We start from the raw sequence: 18,577 nt of genomic DNA on the forward strand, positions 1-18,577 counted from the left end.
TATGGCGCACGTCATAAAAACTACATTCAAAAGTCTGAGGTGTTATAAAATTAAGAATTGAAAATGTCATGGTATATCCTTCTATGTAGCAATGTCACATATAATTGTATTTAATTGAGAAAGCCTTCACAGTTAAAATGAGTCTATATATTTTGTATTAATAAAATGTATACTCTCTCAAGTAATTGAACACTAACATCTGTTTGGATATTCAAATATTTGAATAATCGTACCCATCCCTATGAGGTATACACTGAGTGTTACGCCCTGACCTTAGAGAACCTTTTATTTCTCTCTTTTGGTTAGGTCAGGGTGTGACTAGGGTGGGTAGTCTAGTTTTTCCTTTTCTATGTTGGCCTGGTATGGTTCCCAATCAGAGGCAGCTGTCTATCGTTGTCTCTGATTGGGGATCATATTTAGGCAGCCTTTTCCCACCTGTTGTTTGTGGGATCTTGTTTTTGTGTGGTGCCTGTGAACACAGCATTTACTTCACGTTTCGTTTGTTCTGTATTGTTTTTGGTAAGTTTAATTTATTAAAACATGTGGAACTCTATGCCCGCTGCGCCTTGGTCCATTTCTAACAACGATCGTGACACTGAGTATACAAAACATTAAGAGATAGACTGACCAGGTGAAAGCTATGATCCCTTATTGATGTCACTTGTTAAAACCACTTCAAATCAGAGAAAATGAAAGGGAGGAGACAGGTTAAAGAAGGATTTTTAAGCCTTGAAACAATTGAGACATGGATTGTGTATGTGTGCCATTCAAAGGGTGAACGGGCAAGACAAAATATTTAAGTGCCTTTGAACGGGGTATGGTAGTAGGTGCCAGGCGCACCAGTTTGTCAAGAACTGCAACGCTGATGGGTTTTTCACGCTCAACAGTTTCCCTTGTGTATAAAGAATGGTCCACCACGCAAAGGGCATTAAACCAACTTAACCAAACTGTGGGAGGCATTGGGGTCAACATGGGACGGCATTCTTGTGGAACGCTTTTGACACCTTGTAGAGTCCATGCCCCGACTAATTGAGGCTGTTAAATGGGACAAAAGGAGCACGGGTGCAACTCCATATTAGGAAGGTGTTCCTAATGTTTGGTATAGTCAGTGGTGTCCCACAGGGGTCAATACTTGGACCCATTGTCATTCAACAGAGGTTATAAATTCACAATAGCCTAATCGAAAAATGTAAATAAAAGACACTAAGGCTGTGCATATCTCATACACTGTACATTGTACTTACTGACTGCAGGGGCAATGCCTCCAACACTGCTTGGCCCGGGGATGTTGCCGGCTACGGCGGCAGCCTGAGCTGCTGCTGCTGCCTGTGCTGTAGCTGCCTGCTGCTGCATCTGCCTGTGACACTGTCTCAGGTCAAACACCTACAGGGGAGAGAACAGTCTGATGTCAGAACACCTACAGAGAGTCATCAGTGTCCAGTTAAATTCCTATAGGAAGAGTTCATCGAGAGGTCAAACAACTGCAAAGAGAACAGACAGAAGTCATTGTGTTACTCACCTTGATGTAGGCGCCGGGGTAGATCTTGTGTACTGCATCGCCTGGTGCTCTGCCTGCCTCTCGGTCCAGGTAGTAGCTCTGCACGAACACGGCGTGGTCGCTCATACAGCGCATCCACACATCTCCCTCGCCACGACACTCCAGCTGCACTCCTTTACCTATGTGCAACCTGTGAGAGAGAGGGAGAGATGAAGATGATGAGTACAAGTGAATATAAGTTGTATTAAAGTGTTATTTCAGTCAATAAAAGAAGTAGCATTTTGCTAGAGTGGGTCTTCTGCCACTGGTACAAACAGATAGAGACAAGGAATGGCATGATTATGAACGAGAGATATACACCTATACATAGTTTGCAAAAAGGCATAGATATACCAATCAACATTTCTGAGCCAAAACAGCATACAAAATAGACATTTGTGGCAAGGTAAGAACTAGCATGCTTATTGATATAGAGATGGCACTAGAGGAGCACAGACCTGGCTCTCTCGCTGGAGTCGGTGCGGTGGACGTTGCTGAGCTGGCCCAGACAGAAGCGGTCGCCCCCTGAGGGGTCCACGTAGCCGTCCACCGTCACCACCGGGCAGCTGGCCGGCACCTTGAACATCTCCCCCACCTGGACATCCATCTCAAAGTAGGAGATGGAGCACCAGAACTCTGGTCCTGCACACAGACAAAGATGTGGATAGCAGAGTGTTTGTGCATCTATACATCTACATATATTGCATTTGGAAAGTATTCAACCCCTTGACTTTTTACACATTTTGTTAAGTTATAGCCTTATTCGAAAATGTATTAAATTGTTTTTTCTCCTTGTCAGTCTACACACAATACCCAATAATGACAAAGCAAAAACAGGTTTTAGAAATGTTCGCAAATTCACAAAAAATTTAAAACTGAAATGTCACATTTGCATAAGCATTCAGACCCTTTAATCAGTACTTTGTTGAAGCACCTTTGGCAGTGATTACAGTCTTGAGGTTTCTTGTGTATGACGCTACAAGCTTGGCACACCTGTATTTGGAGAGTTTCTCCCATTCTTCTCTGCAGTTCCCCTCAAGCTGTCAGGTTGGATGGGGAGCATCGCTGCATAGCTATTTTCAGATCTCCCCAGAGATGTTCGAGGCTTCTCCCGAAGCCACTCCTGTGTTGTCTTGGCTGTGTGCTTAGGTTCGTTGTACTGTTAGAAGGTGAAGCTGCCTCCTAGTCTGAGGTCCTGGGCGCTCTGGAGCAAGGTATCACCAAGGATCTCTCTGTACTTTGCTCCGTTCATCTTTCCCTCAATCTTGGCTAGTCTCCCAGTCCCTGCCGCTGAAAAACATTCCCACAGATGATGCTGCCACAACCATGCTTCACCATAGAGATGGTGCCAGGTTTCCTCCAAATGTGACGCTTGGCATTCAAGCCAAAGAGTTCAATCTTGGTTTCATCAGACCAGAGAATCTTGTTTCTCATGGTCTGAGAGTCCTTTAGGTGCTTTTGGCAAACTCTAAGCGGCTGTCATGTGCCTTTTACTGAGGAGTGGATTCCGTTTGGCCACTCTACCAAAAATGCTCGATTGGTGGAGTGCTGCAGAGATGGTTGTCCTTCCGGAAGGTTCTGCCTGTCACGCCCTGACCTTAGAGAGCCTTTTTATTTCTCTATTTGGTTAGGTCGGGGTGTGATTTGGGTGGGCATTCTAGTTTTTCGATTTCTTTGTTGGCCGGGTATGGTTCCCAATCAGAGGCAGCTGTCGATCGTTGTCTCTGATTGGGGATGATACTTAGACAGCCTTTTCCACCTTTAGTTTGTGGGATCTTGATTTTGTATAGTTGCTGTGTAGCCTGCAGATCTTTACGTTAGTTTTGTATTTTGTTGTTTTTCGTTGTTCATTTTAATAAAAGTAAGATGTTCGCCTACCACGCTGCACCTTGGTCTCCTCGTTCAAATGACGAGCGTAACACTCCCAACCTTACAGAGGAACTTTGGAGCTCTGTCAGAGTGACCATCAGGTTTTTGGTCACCTCCCTGACCAAGACCCATTTCCCCTGATCGCTCAGTTTGGCCCGGGCAGCCAGCTTTAGGAAGAGTCTTGGTGGTTCCAAACTTCTTCCATTTAAGAATGATGGAGGCCAATGTGTTCTTGGGGACCTTCAATGCTGAAGACATTTTTTGTACCTTTCCCCAGATCTGTGCATCGACACAATCCTGTCTCTGAGCTCTATTGACAATTCCTTCGACCTCATGGCTGGGTTTTTGCTCTGACATGCACTGTCAACTGTGGGACCTTATATAGACAGGTGTGTGCCTCTCCAAATCATATCCAATTAATTTCATTTACCACAGGCGGACTCCAATCAAGTTGTAGAAACATCTCAAGGATGATCAATGGAAACAGGATGCACCTGAGCTCAATTTCGAGGCTTATAGCAAAGGGTCTGAATACTTATGTAAATAAGGTATTTCTGTTTATTATTTGTAATACATTTGCATTAGACCCCATTATGGGGTATTATGTGTAGATTGATGAGGGAATACATTTATTTAAATCAATTTCAGAATAAGGCTACAACGTAACAAAATTATTCAATGGGTCTGAATACTTTCCGAACGTGTGTATGTGTTGTCTAACCTGGATGATTGGACACAGGGGGAGGAAATGAAGCCGAGCCATGATGCTGAGACCCTAAAAGGTGAACAAATAAAAGATGTAGATTACGACACAGGTTACCAAACATACACTACTGCTAGGGCTGGGCGGTGTACCATATTTTACGATACACAGTTATTGATGCCTGGAGTGATTTGGGTTTTTACTTGACCTTCTATAACGGTATTAAATGTTTGTTTTGTTAAATGTGATATGCCATGTGTAACTTACATTTTTACAATTTACTCCGATATTTGAGTAATTTTTCGCCACTCTCGCTCTCTCCATGCCACTTTCCACACAGACTTAGCCCTGCCCCCTTTCACATGCATTGAGTCTGCAAGGTCAATGCAGCACAAGCAACATTGTTGATGACACCGATGCTGTTTTCACTTTGCTTCTTAATAGAAATCCACTAGCGTTCTATAATTACAATATTTGTTTGTGTTTCTTATTTTCTTAGCAAGTTAGGCCTGAATCGCATTAGCCACTAATGCTAATCAGCATACCACCCTGCATCCCACTACAGGGTTGCCTCTGAAGCTAAGTAGGGTTGGTCCTGGTTGGTCCCTGGATGGGAGACCAAATGCTGCTGGAAGTGATGTTGGATGGCCAGTAGGAGGCATTCCTTTCTCTGGTCTAAAAAAAGATCTCAATGCCCCAGGGCAGTGATTGGGGACATTGCCCTGTGTATGGTGCTGTCTTTCAGAGGTGTCCTGACTCTGTGGTCACTAAAGATCCCATGGCACTTATCGTAAGAGTAAGGGTGTTAACACTGGTGTCCTGGCTGAATTCCCAATCTGTTCATATAATCATCCCCAGCTTCCAAATGGCTCATTCATCCCCCTTTCTCTCCCCTGTAACTATTCCCCAGGTTGTTGCTGTAAATGAGAATATGTTCTCAGTCAACTTACCCAGTAAAATAAGGGATAATAAAATAAATAATCGCTAGTTAGCAAGCTACCTAACAAATACATTTATTGAGTCAACAATATCTTCTAAATCAAAGAAGAATATGCGAAGCATGAATATGTTAGCTACATGAAATAGCTATGAGAAAACATTAAATGTTACCAAAGAGTATAGGGTCCCCTAGGAAACACTTAACGCTTTGGTTCCTACCCTGTCACAATAACTCCTCCCTGGCATTTTCATTCGTTGTCATGTGAAACACTATATTCAAAGTGCCCACTATTATATTTTAACAATAGAATTTGAATAATCATTCTATTTCAATGATTCCAACAGTTCACCAAAACGTAAGTCAAATCGCAATTTCAAAATTTGGTTAAAAATAAGGCCTAGATTGTTTGCTTATATCGTGCAGCCCTATGTGCAGTGTGGAAATGATCCCAAAATGAGTGCAGGAAATGCAAAAATATATCAATTGTTTTAGGTTGAAGTTGAATTGAACAGTATAAAACAATCAGAACAGAGAACGACCCATTGAAATGACTTAGAATATATGTGTTGCCACCCTAGTGTCACACACTCCTCAGAAAGAAAATTTAAACTTGTATTATTCAAAAACATAAAATACCGTCCAAAATGTAAAAAATACCAAGATATGATATTTTGGCCATATCACCCAGCCCTAACTTTTCCTAACAATATCCAAAAAAGGCACCTCAGAAGACATAGAGACACACTTTGGGCTTGCATACTATAACTTACTGTAACTGCCTAACTTACAGAAGTGGGTTGGATGGTGGAGAGGAGGCTGTTGGTGGCCACGCCCATTTTGTTGTTGGGGTCCTACAGGAGTGTAGGAGGCTGTGCTGCTGCCTGTCCAAGTTGCTGAATTCCCAAAAAATAAATACAAGTTAACAACAGGCACATCAATCTAGCAAACAACCATTTTGCATTTTTACTAATTTTTCGATTTCTTTTTACACTTTTTAAATATGACGATTCATCATGCCATTGAAATTAATTGTGTATTGCTCCCTGAGTGTTTGTGTGTGTGTGTGTGTGTGTGTGTGTGTGTGTGTGTGTGTGTGTGTGTGTGTGTGTGTGTGTGTGTGTGTGTGTGTGTGTGAACCATATGGCAGTACTAACTGTGGAACGCAGCCTGTGTCTGTGTGTGTTTGGAGCTGTTGTATCCATTCTGACCAGACGGGAGCTGGGGTGGCTGGGGGGTCTGTGGTGGCCCATGTGGCAGCCCGTGTGTTGGGGTGGAGGGGGGCGGCGTGGGGGTCATAGGGGTCATGACCTGACCCTGAGGAGAGGCGATCTGTAGGAGCCCCTCACTGTGACCTCCCTGGAGAGGCAGCATAGAGCCGGACACTAGAGAGGAGAGAGACAGAGACAGAGAGAGAGACACACAAGAAGAGCTACCAGGTTGTTTTCAATATCAATAGGTAGGCAGAAGTCGATAAACAAATGTCATAAAATGGGATTACGTAGTAACACCCATAGAAACAAAAATATAACCCTTGTGGACATCCTTGGTAACACCTATCTGCCAAACAATCCCCTAAGCTTATTAAAAAATCCCCTTAGGGAGCAGCAAAACAGGAGCGGACATTCAATTCTTCTCTATGTATTGGAACTTATTTTTGTCTAGTTCCCGTTATTATGTTGGATGTGCGTATAACTCCCTCCATTCATTAAACAACTATCAGTTTTACCTGTGGGCGAGAGGGGCATGTTGGGGTAGAGGGTGATGGGCGGAGGGGCGCACTGCGGTTCCGGCGGGAGCTGCAGAGGCGGGAGGGGCTGGCCATAGTGGTCGGGAGGCGGTAGCTTGAGCACCCCTGGGTGGGGGTGGTCCGACGGGGACATGCCTAGTGGCATATCCATCTGGATACAGTCATGAATGTACTCCTCTTTGATCAACCTCCCAGGGGGGCCTAGAGGAGAGAGGGAGAGGGCTACCAACAGCATGGTATAACTTTGTCATTAGTTTCATGTTTTATTAGGCGTATGTAGGGGATACACATGGTATACACCGTCCAATGAAATGCTAACTTGCAGGTTCCTTCTCGACAATGCAACTATAATAAGAAATAATTAATGATAATAATACGAACATGAAGTAAATGGTTCAGTAGAATAAACATTTTAGCATAAGAATAAAATTAACCATGTGTGTATAATGAATTAGCCACCTGTATTAACAGGTTTAAAACCTGTATTATAGTATTACCACCTGTGTGTAATGCATTGTGAACGCATTTATGCAATTATAAAACATTAAGTTCAATGCTTTGTAATGAATGCAAGTCATTTTTGTCTAGGCAACTATAAAGAATTGATTAATGCAGAAACAGTCTGGCATCCAGGCCAGTGAGGCACGAGCGAACCTCAATAGTACTCTTTTCACACTATTGTGCCAAGCCGAACCGTTGAGTGCTGGCTTGGATATATTTTTTTCACATTGTCCTTCCCAGCAACTATGGTGGATGCTTAACCAGACCAGCACAGTGCAGCTAGGTTCAGTAGTGTGAAAAGGGTAAAGGGATGAAAGGAAAGAGGAATGTTTGGTCATCTGATACCATCAGCAAAGTATAATACTTTTATACTTAACATGCCTGCAGTAAGTTCGTTGGTGTTGTGATAGGGCACTCACCTGTATTTTGAAGACTGAGACCAACTTTGAAAGAGAACAAAAGAAAGAGGGGCAAAGAAAGAAAGGAGAGAATAAGAGATAGAGAATGCTTATCATTTGTAGTTAAGTTACATTGTGATGAAGTCAAAATATCATTCACATAAACCATTTTATGTGAGTAGAGTACATGTTGGATAAAAATGTCATGACAGGGCTGACGGAAACAGCAAAAATCAATACTGGTATATCGAAAAAATGTGGGATCTTTTTGTGTCAGTAAAATGTATTATGTGAGAAATGGCAGTGAAAACGCCTTGATATAATAACCATCATATCGAAGTAAACTTGGAGTCACGCGATGATATGTTGGTTGGTCTTCCCACTACGACTCGGGAAAGCTTGCAAGTTTGTTAGGCAACACATGAAATAAGTGATGATGAACTTCACAGGGAGGTCAAAGTGCATGTTGATGTGCTTTTCCAATAAATATTGAGGGTCTAATTCTGGTGACATGATGATGGATGCCTGGCTGCCGTTTGACAAATCTAAAATCTTGCCCTTATCCATAATAATGTCATCATGTAGGTAACCTAACCTTGACTGTCTCTGCGAGCTGATGGCTAGAGCACATGTACCAAGACCAGAGCAGACACTTTAGATTACTATTACGCAACTTCTTTGGGACAAAACCATCAGTAGTACTGAAAATGCGGTGTAAACTAAAAAAAACATTTGGGGGTGCATTACATCATCACGCACAGCTTTTTATCCACAGAACGTCATTTTGACTGAAACATCTCTGGTGGGAAAATGTGCATGTTGTTTTTCTGCTGACTTTAATTTTTGGCATGTTATGACAGAAAACATAGTATTTACATATCAGAAACACCTGCACCATTAGACATTACGCGATATATGGTGAACTATCGCTTTAAGCTGTTGAGCAGACCTACCAATGCCGGGAGAAACCACTCTCTCATAGTGGTAGGGGTTGACACACACATTGTCATATTTGAGGTCGAAAGCGTATTGGCAGAACTTGACGTGCTTTAGCTCATTCTTGTGCAGGTCTGGCCAGCGCCATAGTCGAGCGTAAATCACATGGGGGAAGCCTTTCCTCCCTGCAACCTGGAGATAAAGAGATAAAGAGAAAGAAAGCAAGAAAGAATGGATGAGAGGGGGGGCGAGATAAAGAGAGGGGGTGAGAGAGAGGGTGGGGGGCGAGAGAAAGAGAGGGGGTGAGAGAGAGAGAGGGTGGGCGAGAAAGTGTTAGAGATACATAGAGATACATGGCCCTACTCAATCAAAATTAGTATATGGGTTTTATCTTAAATCTCTTAACTGGGTTAGAATTTTAAGAGGCTGTGCAGTCAAATACATGATTTTACTTTTTTTTAATGATATTTCTACACTATGAGGTTGAAATTATGATAATGTCCTTTTTTTATGCCTTGAATTTCAGCCTTTCAGGTGGGATGGAGTTTTTTGCCCATATCATGACATCACAATCTGATTATTCTGACCAATGACCAGTAATCTTTTATTTGCATATGCATCCTCCTACTTTGAAGTCGAAAGTGGGGTAGGCTCTAGAGCAAGGGTCTCCCTGTTCCTGGAGAACTACCCTCCTGTAGGTTTTCGCTCCAACCCCAGTTGTAATTAACCTGATTCAGCTTTTCAACCAGCGAACAAAGTACAAAGTTAACATATGGAATTGTTTTAAGATGGTCATTTAGCAATTTGACTTACAATTTTAGGACACCTCTAAGCATGAAAAAAATTAAAATAATATACACTGCTCAAAAAAATAAAGGGAACACTTAAACAACACAATGTAACTCCAAGTCAATCACACTTCTGTGAAATCAAACTGTCCACTTAGGAAGGAACACTGATTGACAATACATTTCACATGCTGTTGTGCAAATGGAATAGACAAAAGGTGGAAATTATAGGCAATTAGCAAGACACCCGCAATAAAGGAGTGATTCTGCAGGTGGTGACCACAGACCACTTCTCAGTTCCTATACTTCCTGGCTGATGTTTTGGTCACTTTTGAATGCTGGCGGTGCTTTCACTCTAGTGGTAGCATGAGACGGAGTCTACAACCCACACAAGTGGCTCAGGTAGTGCAGTTCATCCAGGATGGCACATCAATGCGAGCTGTGGCAAGAAGGTTTGCTGTGTCTGTCAGTTCTCATTTACAACTGCGACCTGGCTAAGATAAAGCAAAGCAGTGCGAGAAAAACAACACAGAGTTACACATTAACAAACATAGAGTCAATAACACAATAGAAAAATCTATGTACAGTGTGTGCAAATGTAGAAGAGTAGGGAGGTAAGGCAATAAATAGGCCGGAGGCGAAATATTTACAATTTAGCATTAACACTGGAGTTTTAGATGTGCAGATGAAGATGTGCAAGTAGAGATTCTGGGGTGCAAAAGAGCAAACGGATAAATAACAATATGGGGATGAGGGAGTTGGGTGTGCTATTTACAGATTTGCTGTGTACAGGTACAATGATCGGTAAGCTGCTCTGACAGCTGATGCTTAAAGTTAGAGAGGGAGATATAAGACTCCAGCTTGAGTGATATTTGCAATTTGTTTCAGTCATTGGCAGCAGAGAACTGGAAGGAAAGGCAGCCAAAGTAAGTGTTGGCTTAGGGGATGACCAGTGAAATATACAGTTGAAGTAAGAAGTTTACATACACTTAGGTAGGAGTCATTAAAACTTGTTTTTTCCACAACTCCACAAATTTCTTGTTAACAAACTATAGTTTTGGCAAGTCGTTTAGGACATCTACTTTGTGCATGACAAGTCATTTTTCCAACAATTGTTTACAGAAAGATTATTTCACTTATATTTCACTGTATCACAATTCCAATGGGTCAGAAGTTTACATACACTAAGTTGACTGTGTCTTTAAGCTAGGGGGCAGAATTTTTATGTTTGGAAAAATAACGTTCCCATTGTAAGCTGCCTATTTCTCAGGTCCAGATGCTAGGATATGCATATAATTGACAGAGTAGGATAGAAAACACTCTAAAGTTTCCAAAACTGTCAAAATATTGTCTGTGAGTATAACAGAACTGATTTTGCAGGTGAAAACCTGAGGAAATCCAACCCGGAAGTGACTCTTATTTTGAAAAATCACTGTTCCATTGCCTGCCTTTCGTCCATTTAAAGGGATATCAACCAGATTCCTTTTTCTGTGGCTTCCTCAGGGTGTGAACAGTCTTTAGACATAGTTTCAAGCTTTTATTCTGAAAAATGAGCGAGATTTATCAAATCGCGTCAGTGGATGGCCGATGTCCTTCCATTAGTTCATGCACGCAACACTGATAGCTAGACATTTTCTTTCTCTCCCGTATTGAATAGTTTACAGTCCGGTTGAAATATTATCGATTGTTTATGTTAAAAACAACCTGAGGATTGATTATTAAAAACGGTTGACATGTTTCTACAAACTTTACGGATACTATTGGAATTTTCGTCAAGCCTTGATGACCTGCCTAAGGCTGTGGAATATTGAACATAACGCGCCAAATAAATGGAGGTCTTTTGATATAAAAATAATCTTTATCGAACAAAAGGAACATTTATTGTGTAACTGGGAGTCTCGTAAGTGCAAACATCTGAAGATCATCAACGGTAAGCGATACATTTTATTGCTTTTCTGACTTTCGTGACCAATCTACATTGCTGCTAGGTGTTCTTAATGTTTTGTCTAGTGATCAATAAACTCACACAAACGCTTGGATTGCTTTTGCTGTAAAGCATATGTTCAAAATCTGACACGACAGGTGGATTAACAACAAGCTAAGCTGTGTTTTGCTATATTGCACTTGTGATTTCATGAATATAAATATTTTTTGCAATTTTTTTTTATTTGGCGCTCTGCAATTAAGCGTTCTTTGATGAAAATGATCCCGCTAAAGGGATCCGTGCGTCAAGAAGTTTTAAACAGCTTGGAAATTTCCAGAAAATGATGTCATGGATTTAGAAGCTTCTGATAGGCTAACTGACATCATTTGAGTCAATTGGAGGTGTAACATACTTTTTGGAGAAACGTCCTCTGGTCTGATGAAACAAAAATAGAACTGTTTGGCTTTAATGACCATCTTTATGTTCGGAGGAAAAAGGGGGCGGCTTGCAAGCCAAAGAACACCATCCCAGCCGTCAAGCACGGGGGTGGCAGCATCATGTTGTGGGGGTGCTTTGCTGCAGGAGGGACTGGGGCACCTCACAAAATATATGGCATCATGAGGATGGAAAATTATGTGGATATATTGAAGCAACATCCAGATATCAGTCAGGAAGTTAAAGCTTGGTTGCAAATGGGTCTTCCAAATGGACAATGACCCCAAGCATACTTCCAAAGTTGTGGCAAAATGGCTTAAGGACAACAAACTCAACGTATTAGAGTGGTCATCGCAAAGCCCTGACCTCAATCCTATAGAAAAATTGGGGGAAGAACTGAAAAAGCGTGTGCGAATAAGGAGGCCTACAAACCTGACTCTGAAAACCCCAGCTCTGTCAGAAGGAATGAGCCAAAATTCACCCAACTTATTGTGAAAAGCTTGTGGAAGGCTACTTGAAATGTTTGACCCAAGTTAAACAACTTAAAGGCAATGCTACCTAATACTAATTGAGTGTATGTAAACTTCTGACCCAATGGGAATGTGATGAAAGAAACAAAAGATGAAAAAAATTATTCTCTCTTCTATTATTATGACATTTCACATTCTTAAAATAAAGTGATCCTACCTGACCTAAAACAGGGAATGTTTACTAGGATTAAATGTCAGGAATTGTGAAAAACTGAGTTTAAATGTATTTGGCTAAGGTGTATGTAAACTTCCGACTTCAACTGTACCTGCTTGAACGGGTGCTACGGGTGGGTGTTGCTATGGTGACCAGTGAGCGGAGATAAGGCAGGGCTTCACCTAGCAAAGACTTATAGATGACCTGGAGCCAGTGAGTTTGGCGATGAATATGTAGTGAGGGCCAGCAAACGAGAGCATACAGGTCAGAGTGGTGGGTAGTATATGGGGCTTTGGTGACAAAACGGATGGCACTGTGATAGCAAACTGGATGTAGTCTGAGTACAGTGTTGGAGGCTATTTTGTAAATGGCATCGACGAAGTCAAGGATCGAGAGAGTTTACAGTCTAGCCAGACACCTAGGTATTTGTAGTTGTCCACATATTCTAAGTCAGAACCGTCCAAAGTAGTGTTGCTAGTCGGGCGGGCAGGTGCGGGCAGCAATCGGTTGAAGAGCATGCATTTAGTTTTACTTGCATTTAAGAGCAGTTGGAGGCCACGGAAGGAGTGTTGTTTGGCATTAAAACTTGTTTGACGTTTGTTAACACAGTGTCCAAAGAAGGGCCAGATGTATACAGAATGGTGTCGTCTGCATAGAGGTAGATCAAAGATTCACCAGCAGCAAGAGCGACATCACTGATATATACAGAGAAGAGAGTCGGACCGAGAATTGAACCCTGTGGCACACCCATAGAGATTGGCAGAGGTCCGAACAACAGGCCCTCCGATTTGACACACTGAACTCTGTCTGAGAAGTAGTTGGTGAAGCAGGCGAGGCAGTCATTTGAGAAACCAAGGCTATCGAGTCTGCCGATAAGAATGCGGTGATTGACAGAGTCGAAAGCCTTGGCCAGGTCGATGAAAACAGCTGCACAGTACTGTCTTTTATCCATGGCGGTTATGATATCGTTTAGGACCTTGAGCGTGGCTGAGGAGCACCCATGACCAGCTCGGAAACCAGATTGCATAGTGGAGAAGGTACGGTGGGATTCGAAATGGTCGGTGATCTGTTTGTTAACTTGGCTTTCAAAGATTTTAGAAAGCCAGGGCAGGGTGGATATTAGTCTATTACAGTTTGGGTCTAGAGTGTCTCCCCTTTGAAGAGGAGGATGGCAGCTTTTCCTGATATATAAGATATCAGATGATATGAAAGAGAGGTTGAACAGGCTAGTAATAGGGGTTGCAACAATTTTGGGGGATAATTTTAGAAAGAGATTTTCCTTCACTCTGCGGTCCAACTCATCCCAAACCATCTCAATTGGGTTGAGGTTGGGTGATTGTGGAGGCCAGGTCATCTGATAAAGCACTCCATCAGCACTCTCCTTCTTGGTCAAATAGCCCTTACACAGCCTGGAGGGGTGTTTGGTCATTGTCCTGTTGAAAAACAAATGATAGTCCCACTAAGCGCAAACCAGATGGGATGGGGTATTGCAGCAGAACGCTGTGGTAGCCATGCTGGTTAAGTGTGCCTTGAATTCTAAATAAATTACAGACTGTGTCACAAGCAAAGCACCCCCACACCTCCTCCTCCAAGCTTCATGGTGGGAACCACATATGCGGAGATCATCCGTTCACCTACTCTGCGTCTCACAAATACACAGAGGTTGGAATCTAAAATTTGGACTCATCAGACCAAAGCACAGATTTCCACCGGTCTAATGTCTATTACTGATGTTTCTTGGCCCAAACATGTCTCTTCTTATTATTGGTGTCCTTTAGTTGTGGTTTCTTTGCAGCAATTCGACCATGAAGGCCTGATTCACGCAGTCTCCTCTGAACAGTTGATGTTGAGGTGTGTCTGTTACTTGAACTCTGTGAAATATATATTTGAGCCTGGTAACTCTAACTTATCCTCTGCCGCAGGGGTAACTCTGGGTCTTCCTTTCCTGTGGTGGTCCTCAAGAGAGCCAGTTTCATCATAGTGCTTGATGGTTTTTGCAACTGCACTTGAAGAAACTTTCCAAGTTCTTGAAATTTTCTAGATTGACTGACCTTCGTGTCTTAAAGCAATGATGGACTGTAGTTTCTATTTGCTTATTTGACCTGTTCTTGCCATAATATGGTTTTGGTTTTTACCAAATAGGGCTATCTTCTGTATACCACCCCTGCCTTGTCATAATACAACTGATTGGCTCAAGCGCATTAAGAAAGAAATTCCACAAATTAACTTAACAAGGCACAACTGTTAACCTTTCTAGGACACACATTCCACTAGCGGAACCCCTCGACAACATTCCTCTGAAAAGGCAGCGCGGGAAATTCAAGAATATTTTTTAGAAATATGTCACTTTCACACATTAACAAGTCCAATACAGCAAATGAAAGATAAACATCTTGTCAATCTACTCATCGTGTCCGATTTAAAAAATGCTTTACAGCGAAAACCCAACATATGATTATGTTAGATGACCGCCAAGTCCAAAAAACACACAGCCATTTTCCTAGCCAAAGATAGGAGTCACAAAAAGCAGAAATAGAGATAAAATGAATCACTAACCTTTGATGATCTTCATCAGATGACACTCATAGGACATCATGTTACACAATACATGTATGTTTTGTTCGATAATGTGCATATTTATATCCAAAAATCTCGGTTTACATTGGCGCCAGAAATGCCTCCAAAATATCCGGAGAAATTGCAGAGAGCCACATCAAATAACAGAAATACCCATCATAAACTTTGATGAAAGATACATGTTTGACATAGAATTAAAGATACACTTGTTCTTAATGCAACCGCTGTGTCAGATTTCAAAAAAACTTTAGGGAAAAAGCAAACCATGCAATAATCTGAGACGGCGCTCAGATAGAAACAAAATTTCTCCGCCATGTTGGGGTCAACAGAAATACGAAATTACATTATAAATATTTCCTTACCTTTGATGATCTTCATCAGAATGCACTCCCAGGAATCCTAGTTGCACAATAAATTGTTGTTTTGGTCGATAATGTCCATTATTTATGTCCAAGTAGCTACTTTTGTTAGCACGTTTAGTACACATATCCAAACGCGCGTGCAGGTCCAGGCGAACGTCGGACGAAAACTTCAAAAAGTTATATTACAGGTTGAATAAACTTGTCAAACTAAGTATAGAATCAATCTTTAGGATGTTGTTATCATAAATATTCAATAACGTTCCAACCGGAGAATTCCTTTGTGTCTATAGAAGTAATGGAACGCATGTCGATATCATGTGGAATGCGCGTGACCAGGACCCGGCTCTCTGCCAGACCACTGACTCATTCCCCTCTCATCCGGTTCCAAATCACAGTAGACACTTCATTCAAGGTTCTACAGACTGTTGACATCTAGTGGAAGCCGTAGGAAGTGCAAACAGATCCATATCACACTGGGAATTCAATAGGCGATGAGTTGAAAGTTGACCAACCTCAGATATCCCACTTCCTGGTTGGATTTCTCTCAGGTTTTCGCCTGCCATATGAGTTCTGTTATACTCACAGACATCATTCAAACAGTTTTAGAAATTTCAGAGTGTTTTCTATCCAATAGTAGTAATAATGTGCATATATTAGCATCTGGGACAGAGTAGGAGGCAGTTCACTCTGGGCACGCTATTCATCCAAAGTGAAAATTCTGCCCCCTATCCCTAAAAAGTTAATTGAAATGCATTCCAGGTGACCACCTCATGAAGCTGGTTGGGAGAATTCAAAGAGTGTGCAAAGTTGTCATGGCAAAGGGTGAACTTTAAAGAACCTTTTATTTGTTTAACACTTTTTTGGTTACTCCATGATTCCATATGTGTTATTTCATAATGTTGATGTGTTCCCTACTATTCTACAATGTATAAAATAGTACAAATAAAGAAAAACCCTGGAATGAGTAGGTGTGTCCAAACTTTTGACTGGTACTGTAATATGTTTTTATAAAATATTGAATTTGGCCTTTACTACTATAGCCCATGGAAATACAGTGAATAACACATTCATAAAAGGCAAAAAAGACAGCCCAAAAAATCATAAGGAATCATGTTTTGAAGTGTCTGTCCTATATATCTAGGAGATATAAGAACACTTGTTTTTTTGGACACATATTTAACCCCATATTTTTGTTGGGACAAAACTACCTCCATACTTGTATTTGTTTGTATGGGTTACCTTCAGACATATCCCTTATGGGGGTAGTAGAGCAAAACGGAGAACACCATTGTGTTTGTTTTCGTGAGAAGACAGATTTTCGATATGTCTCATGGTCTGACAAACACAGCTGTAGCTCAGCCATCTTCCACTTGGCGGAAGGCCAACATAGGTGGATGAGGAAGTTATCTCTAGCGTAAACTGACGGATTGATGGGAATGTTTTTTATTATGTTACTTAGATTGACGCACGGGTGAAGCAAAGATGGAACCTCATGATAAACTTTCATGAGGTTTCTTTGGAAGAGGAACAGAAAGAGACTTCAACCTCTTTTCATACACGTTTGGGCTAAAGGTCAGGGATCTGAGTCGGACTCATGGCCTCGTGAGTCGGACTCATGGCCTCGTGATGAGGTAGCCCTGCCTGTGACTTCACCCAAGGCCCATCTAACAGTCAAGACGTTCGTTTCCCCTGTGGGAGACCTGGGTTCGGATCCTGTTCGTGACAACGGCACCCAATTGTGGGTCAGTCTCTTGAGAAAGAGGTGGTCTAAGGGGGGTGAATGTAGCAGACGAGTCGGACACATGGTCTCGTGATGAGGTTGCCCCTCATTGTCACCCTTGGTCTAATAGTCAAGACATTGGTTTCCCTTGGGATACCTGGTTTCAGATTGTGCCCGTGACACTGGTTTCTCCCATTACAAATCAGGGCACCCTCATAAATCTTGAAAATATTAACGTATAAACATACACTACCGTTCAAACGTTTGGGGTCACTTAGAAATGTCCTTGTTTTTGAAAGAAAAGCACATTCTTTGTCCATTAAAATACCATCAAAATGATCAGAAATACAGTGTAGACATTGTTAATGTTGTAAATGACCTATGTAGCTGGAAACGGCTGTTTTTTATGGAAAATCTACATAGGCGTACAGAGGCCCATTATCAAGCAACCATCACTCCTTCAGTTGAAGCCGGAAGTTTACATACACTTAAGTTGGAGTCATTAAAACTAGTTTTTCAACCACTCCACACATTTCTTGTTAACAAACTATAGTTTTGGCAAGTCAGTTAGGACATCTACTTTGTGCATGACAAGTCATTTTTCCAACAATTGTTTTCAGACAGATTATTTCACTGTATCACAATCCCAACGGGTCAGAAGTTAACATACACTAAGTTGACATTGCCTTTAAACAGCTTGGAAATTTCCAGAAAATGATGTCATGGCTTTAGATGCTTCTGATAGGCTAATTGACATCATTTGAGTATATTGGAGGTGTACCTGTGTATGTATTTCAAGGCCTACCTTCAAACTCAGTGCCTCTTTGCTTGACATTATGGGAAAATCAAAAGAAATCAGCCAAGACCCCAGATATATGTTTTTTAGACCTCGACAAGTTTGGGTCATCCTTGGGAGCAATTTCCAAACGCCTGAAGGTACCACGTTCATCTGTACAAACAATAGTATGCAAGTATAAACACCATGAGACCACGCTGCAGTCATACCGCTCAGGAAGGAGTGTCACGCCCTGACCTTAGAGATCCTTTTTATGTCTCTATTTTGGTTTGGTCAGGGCGTGAGTTGGGGTTGATTCTATGTTCTATATTTCTTTGTGTTTGGCCAGGTGTGGTTCTCAATCAGAGGCAGCTGTCTATCGTTGTCTCTGATTGAGAACCATACTTAGATATCCCTTTTTTCCACCCGTCTTTGTGGGAAGTTAACTTTGTTTGATGGCACTCAGCTTCACGTTTTGTTTTTGTAGTCTTTATTGTTTTGTTCTGCGTCATTCTTGTCTTTTTACCAAATTAATGAAAATGTACGCTCACCACGCTGCACCTTGGTCCTCCTCTTACAACAGCCGTGACAAGGAAACGCGTTCTGTCTCCTAGAAATGAATGTACTTTGGTGCAAAAAGTGCAAATCAATCCCAGAACAACAGCAAAGGACCTTGTGAAG

The 18,577-nt window shown here is 41.7% G+C and overlaps 1 protein-coding gene across 5 annotated transcripts in view; it reads right to left on the minus strand.

The window, feature by feature from the left end:
- LOC129831158 (mothers against decapentaplegic homolog 4-like) overlaps nt 1–18,577 on the minus strand; it is a 33,506-nt gene that overhangs the window by 5,109 nt on the left and 9,820 nt on the right. The window contains exons 3-11 of one of the 5 annotated variants that reach the window (XM_055894241.1): nt 8,649–8,823; nt 7,717–7,740; nt 6,776–6,997; nt 6,204–6,431; nt 5,838–5,942; nt 4,128–4,181; nt 1,996–2,179; nt 1,520–1,688; nt 1,245–1,383 (exon numbers count right to left, since the gene is read on the minus strand). In XM_055894241.1, coding sequence (XP_055750216.1) covers nt 1,245–1,383; nt 1,520–1,688; nt 1,996–2,179; nt 4,128–4,181; nt 5,838–5,942; nt 6,204–6,431; nt 6,776–6,997; nt 7,717–7,740; nt 8,649–8,823 — 1,300 coding nt within the window. Of the gene's footprint in view, nt 1–1,244; nt 1,384–1,519; nt 1,689–1,995; nt 2,180–4,127; nt 4,182–5,819; nt 5,943–6,203; nt 6,432–6,775; nt 7,019–7,716; nt 7,741–8,648; nt 8,824–18,577 lie in introns of all 5 variants that reach the window. The other 4 variants (XM_055894240.1, XM_055894242.1, XM_055894238.1 and 1 more) reach the window with 4 other exon arrangements.

The sequence above is a fragment of the Salvelinus fontinalis genome, chromosome 32 (genome assembly GCF_029448725.1).
Source record: "Salvelinus fontinalis isolate EN_2023a chromosome 32, ASM2944872v1, whole genome shotgun sequence".
Taxonomy (NCBI): Eukaryota; Metazoa; Chordata; class Actinopteri; order Salmoniformes; family Salmonidae; genus Salvelinus; species Salvelinus fontinalis.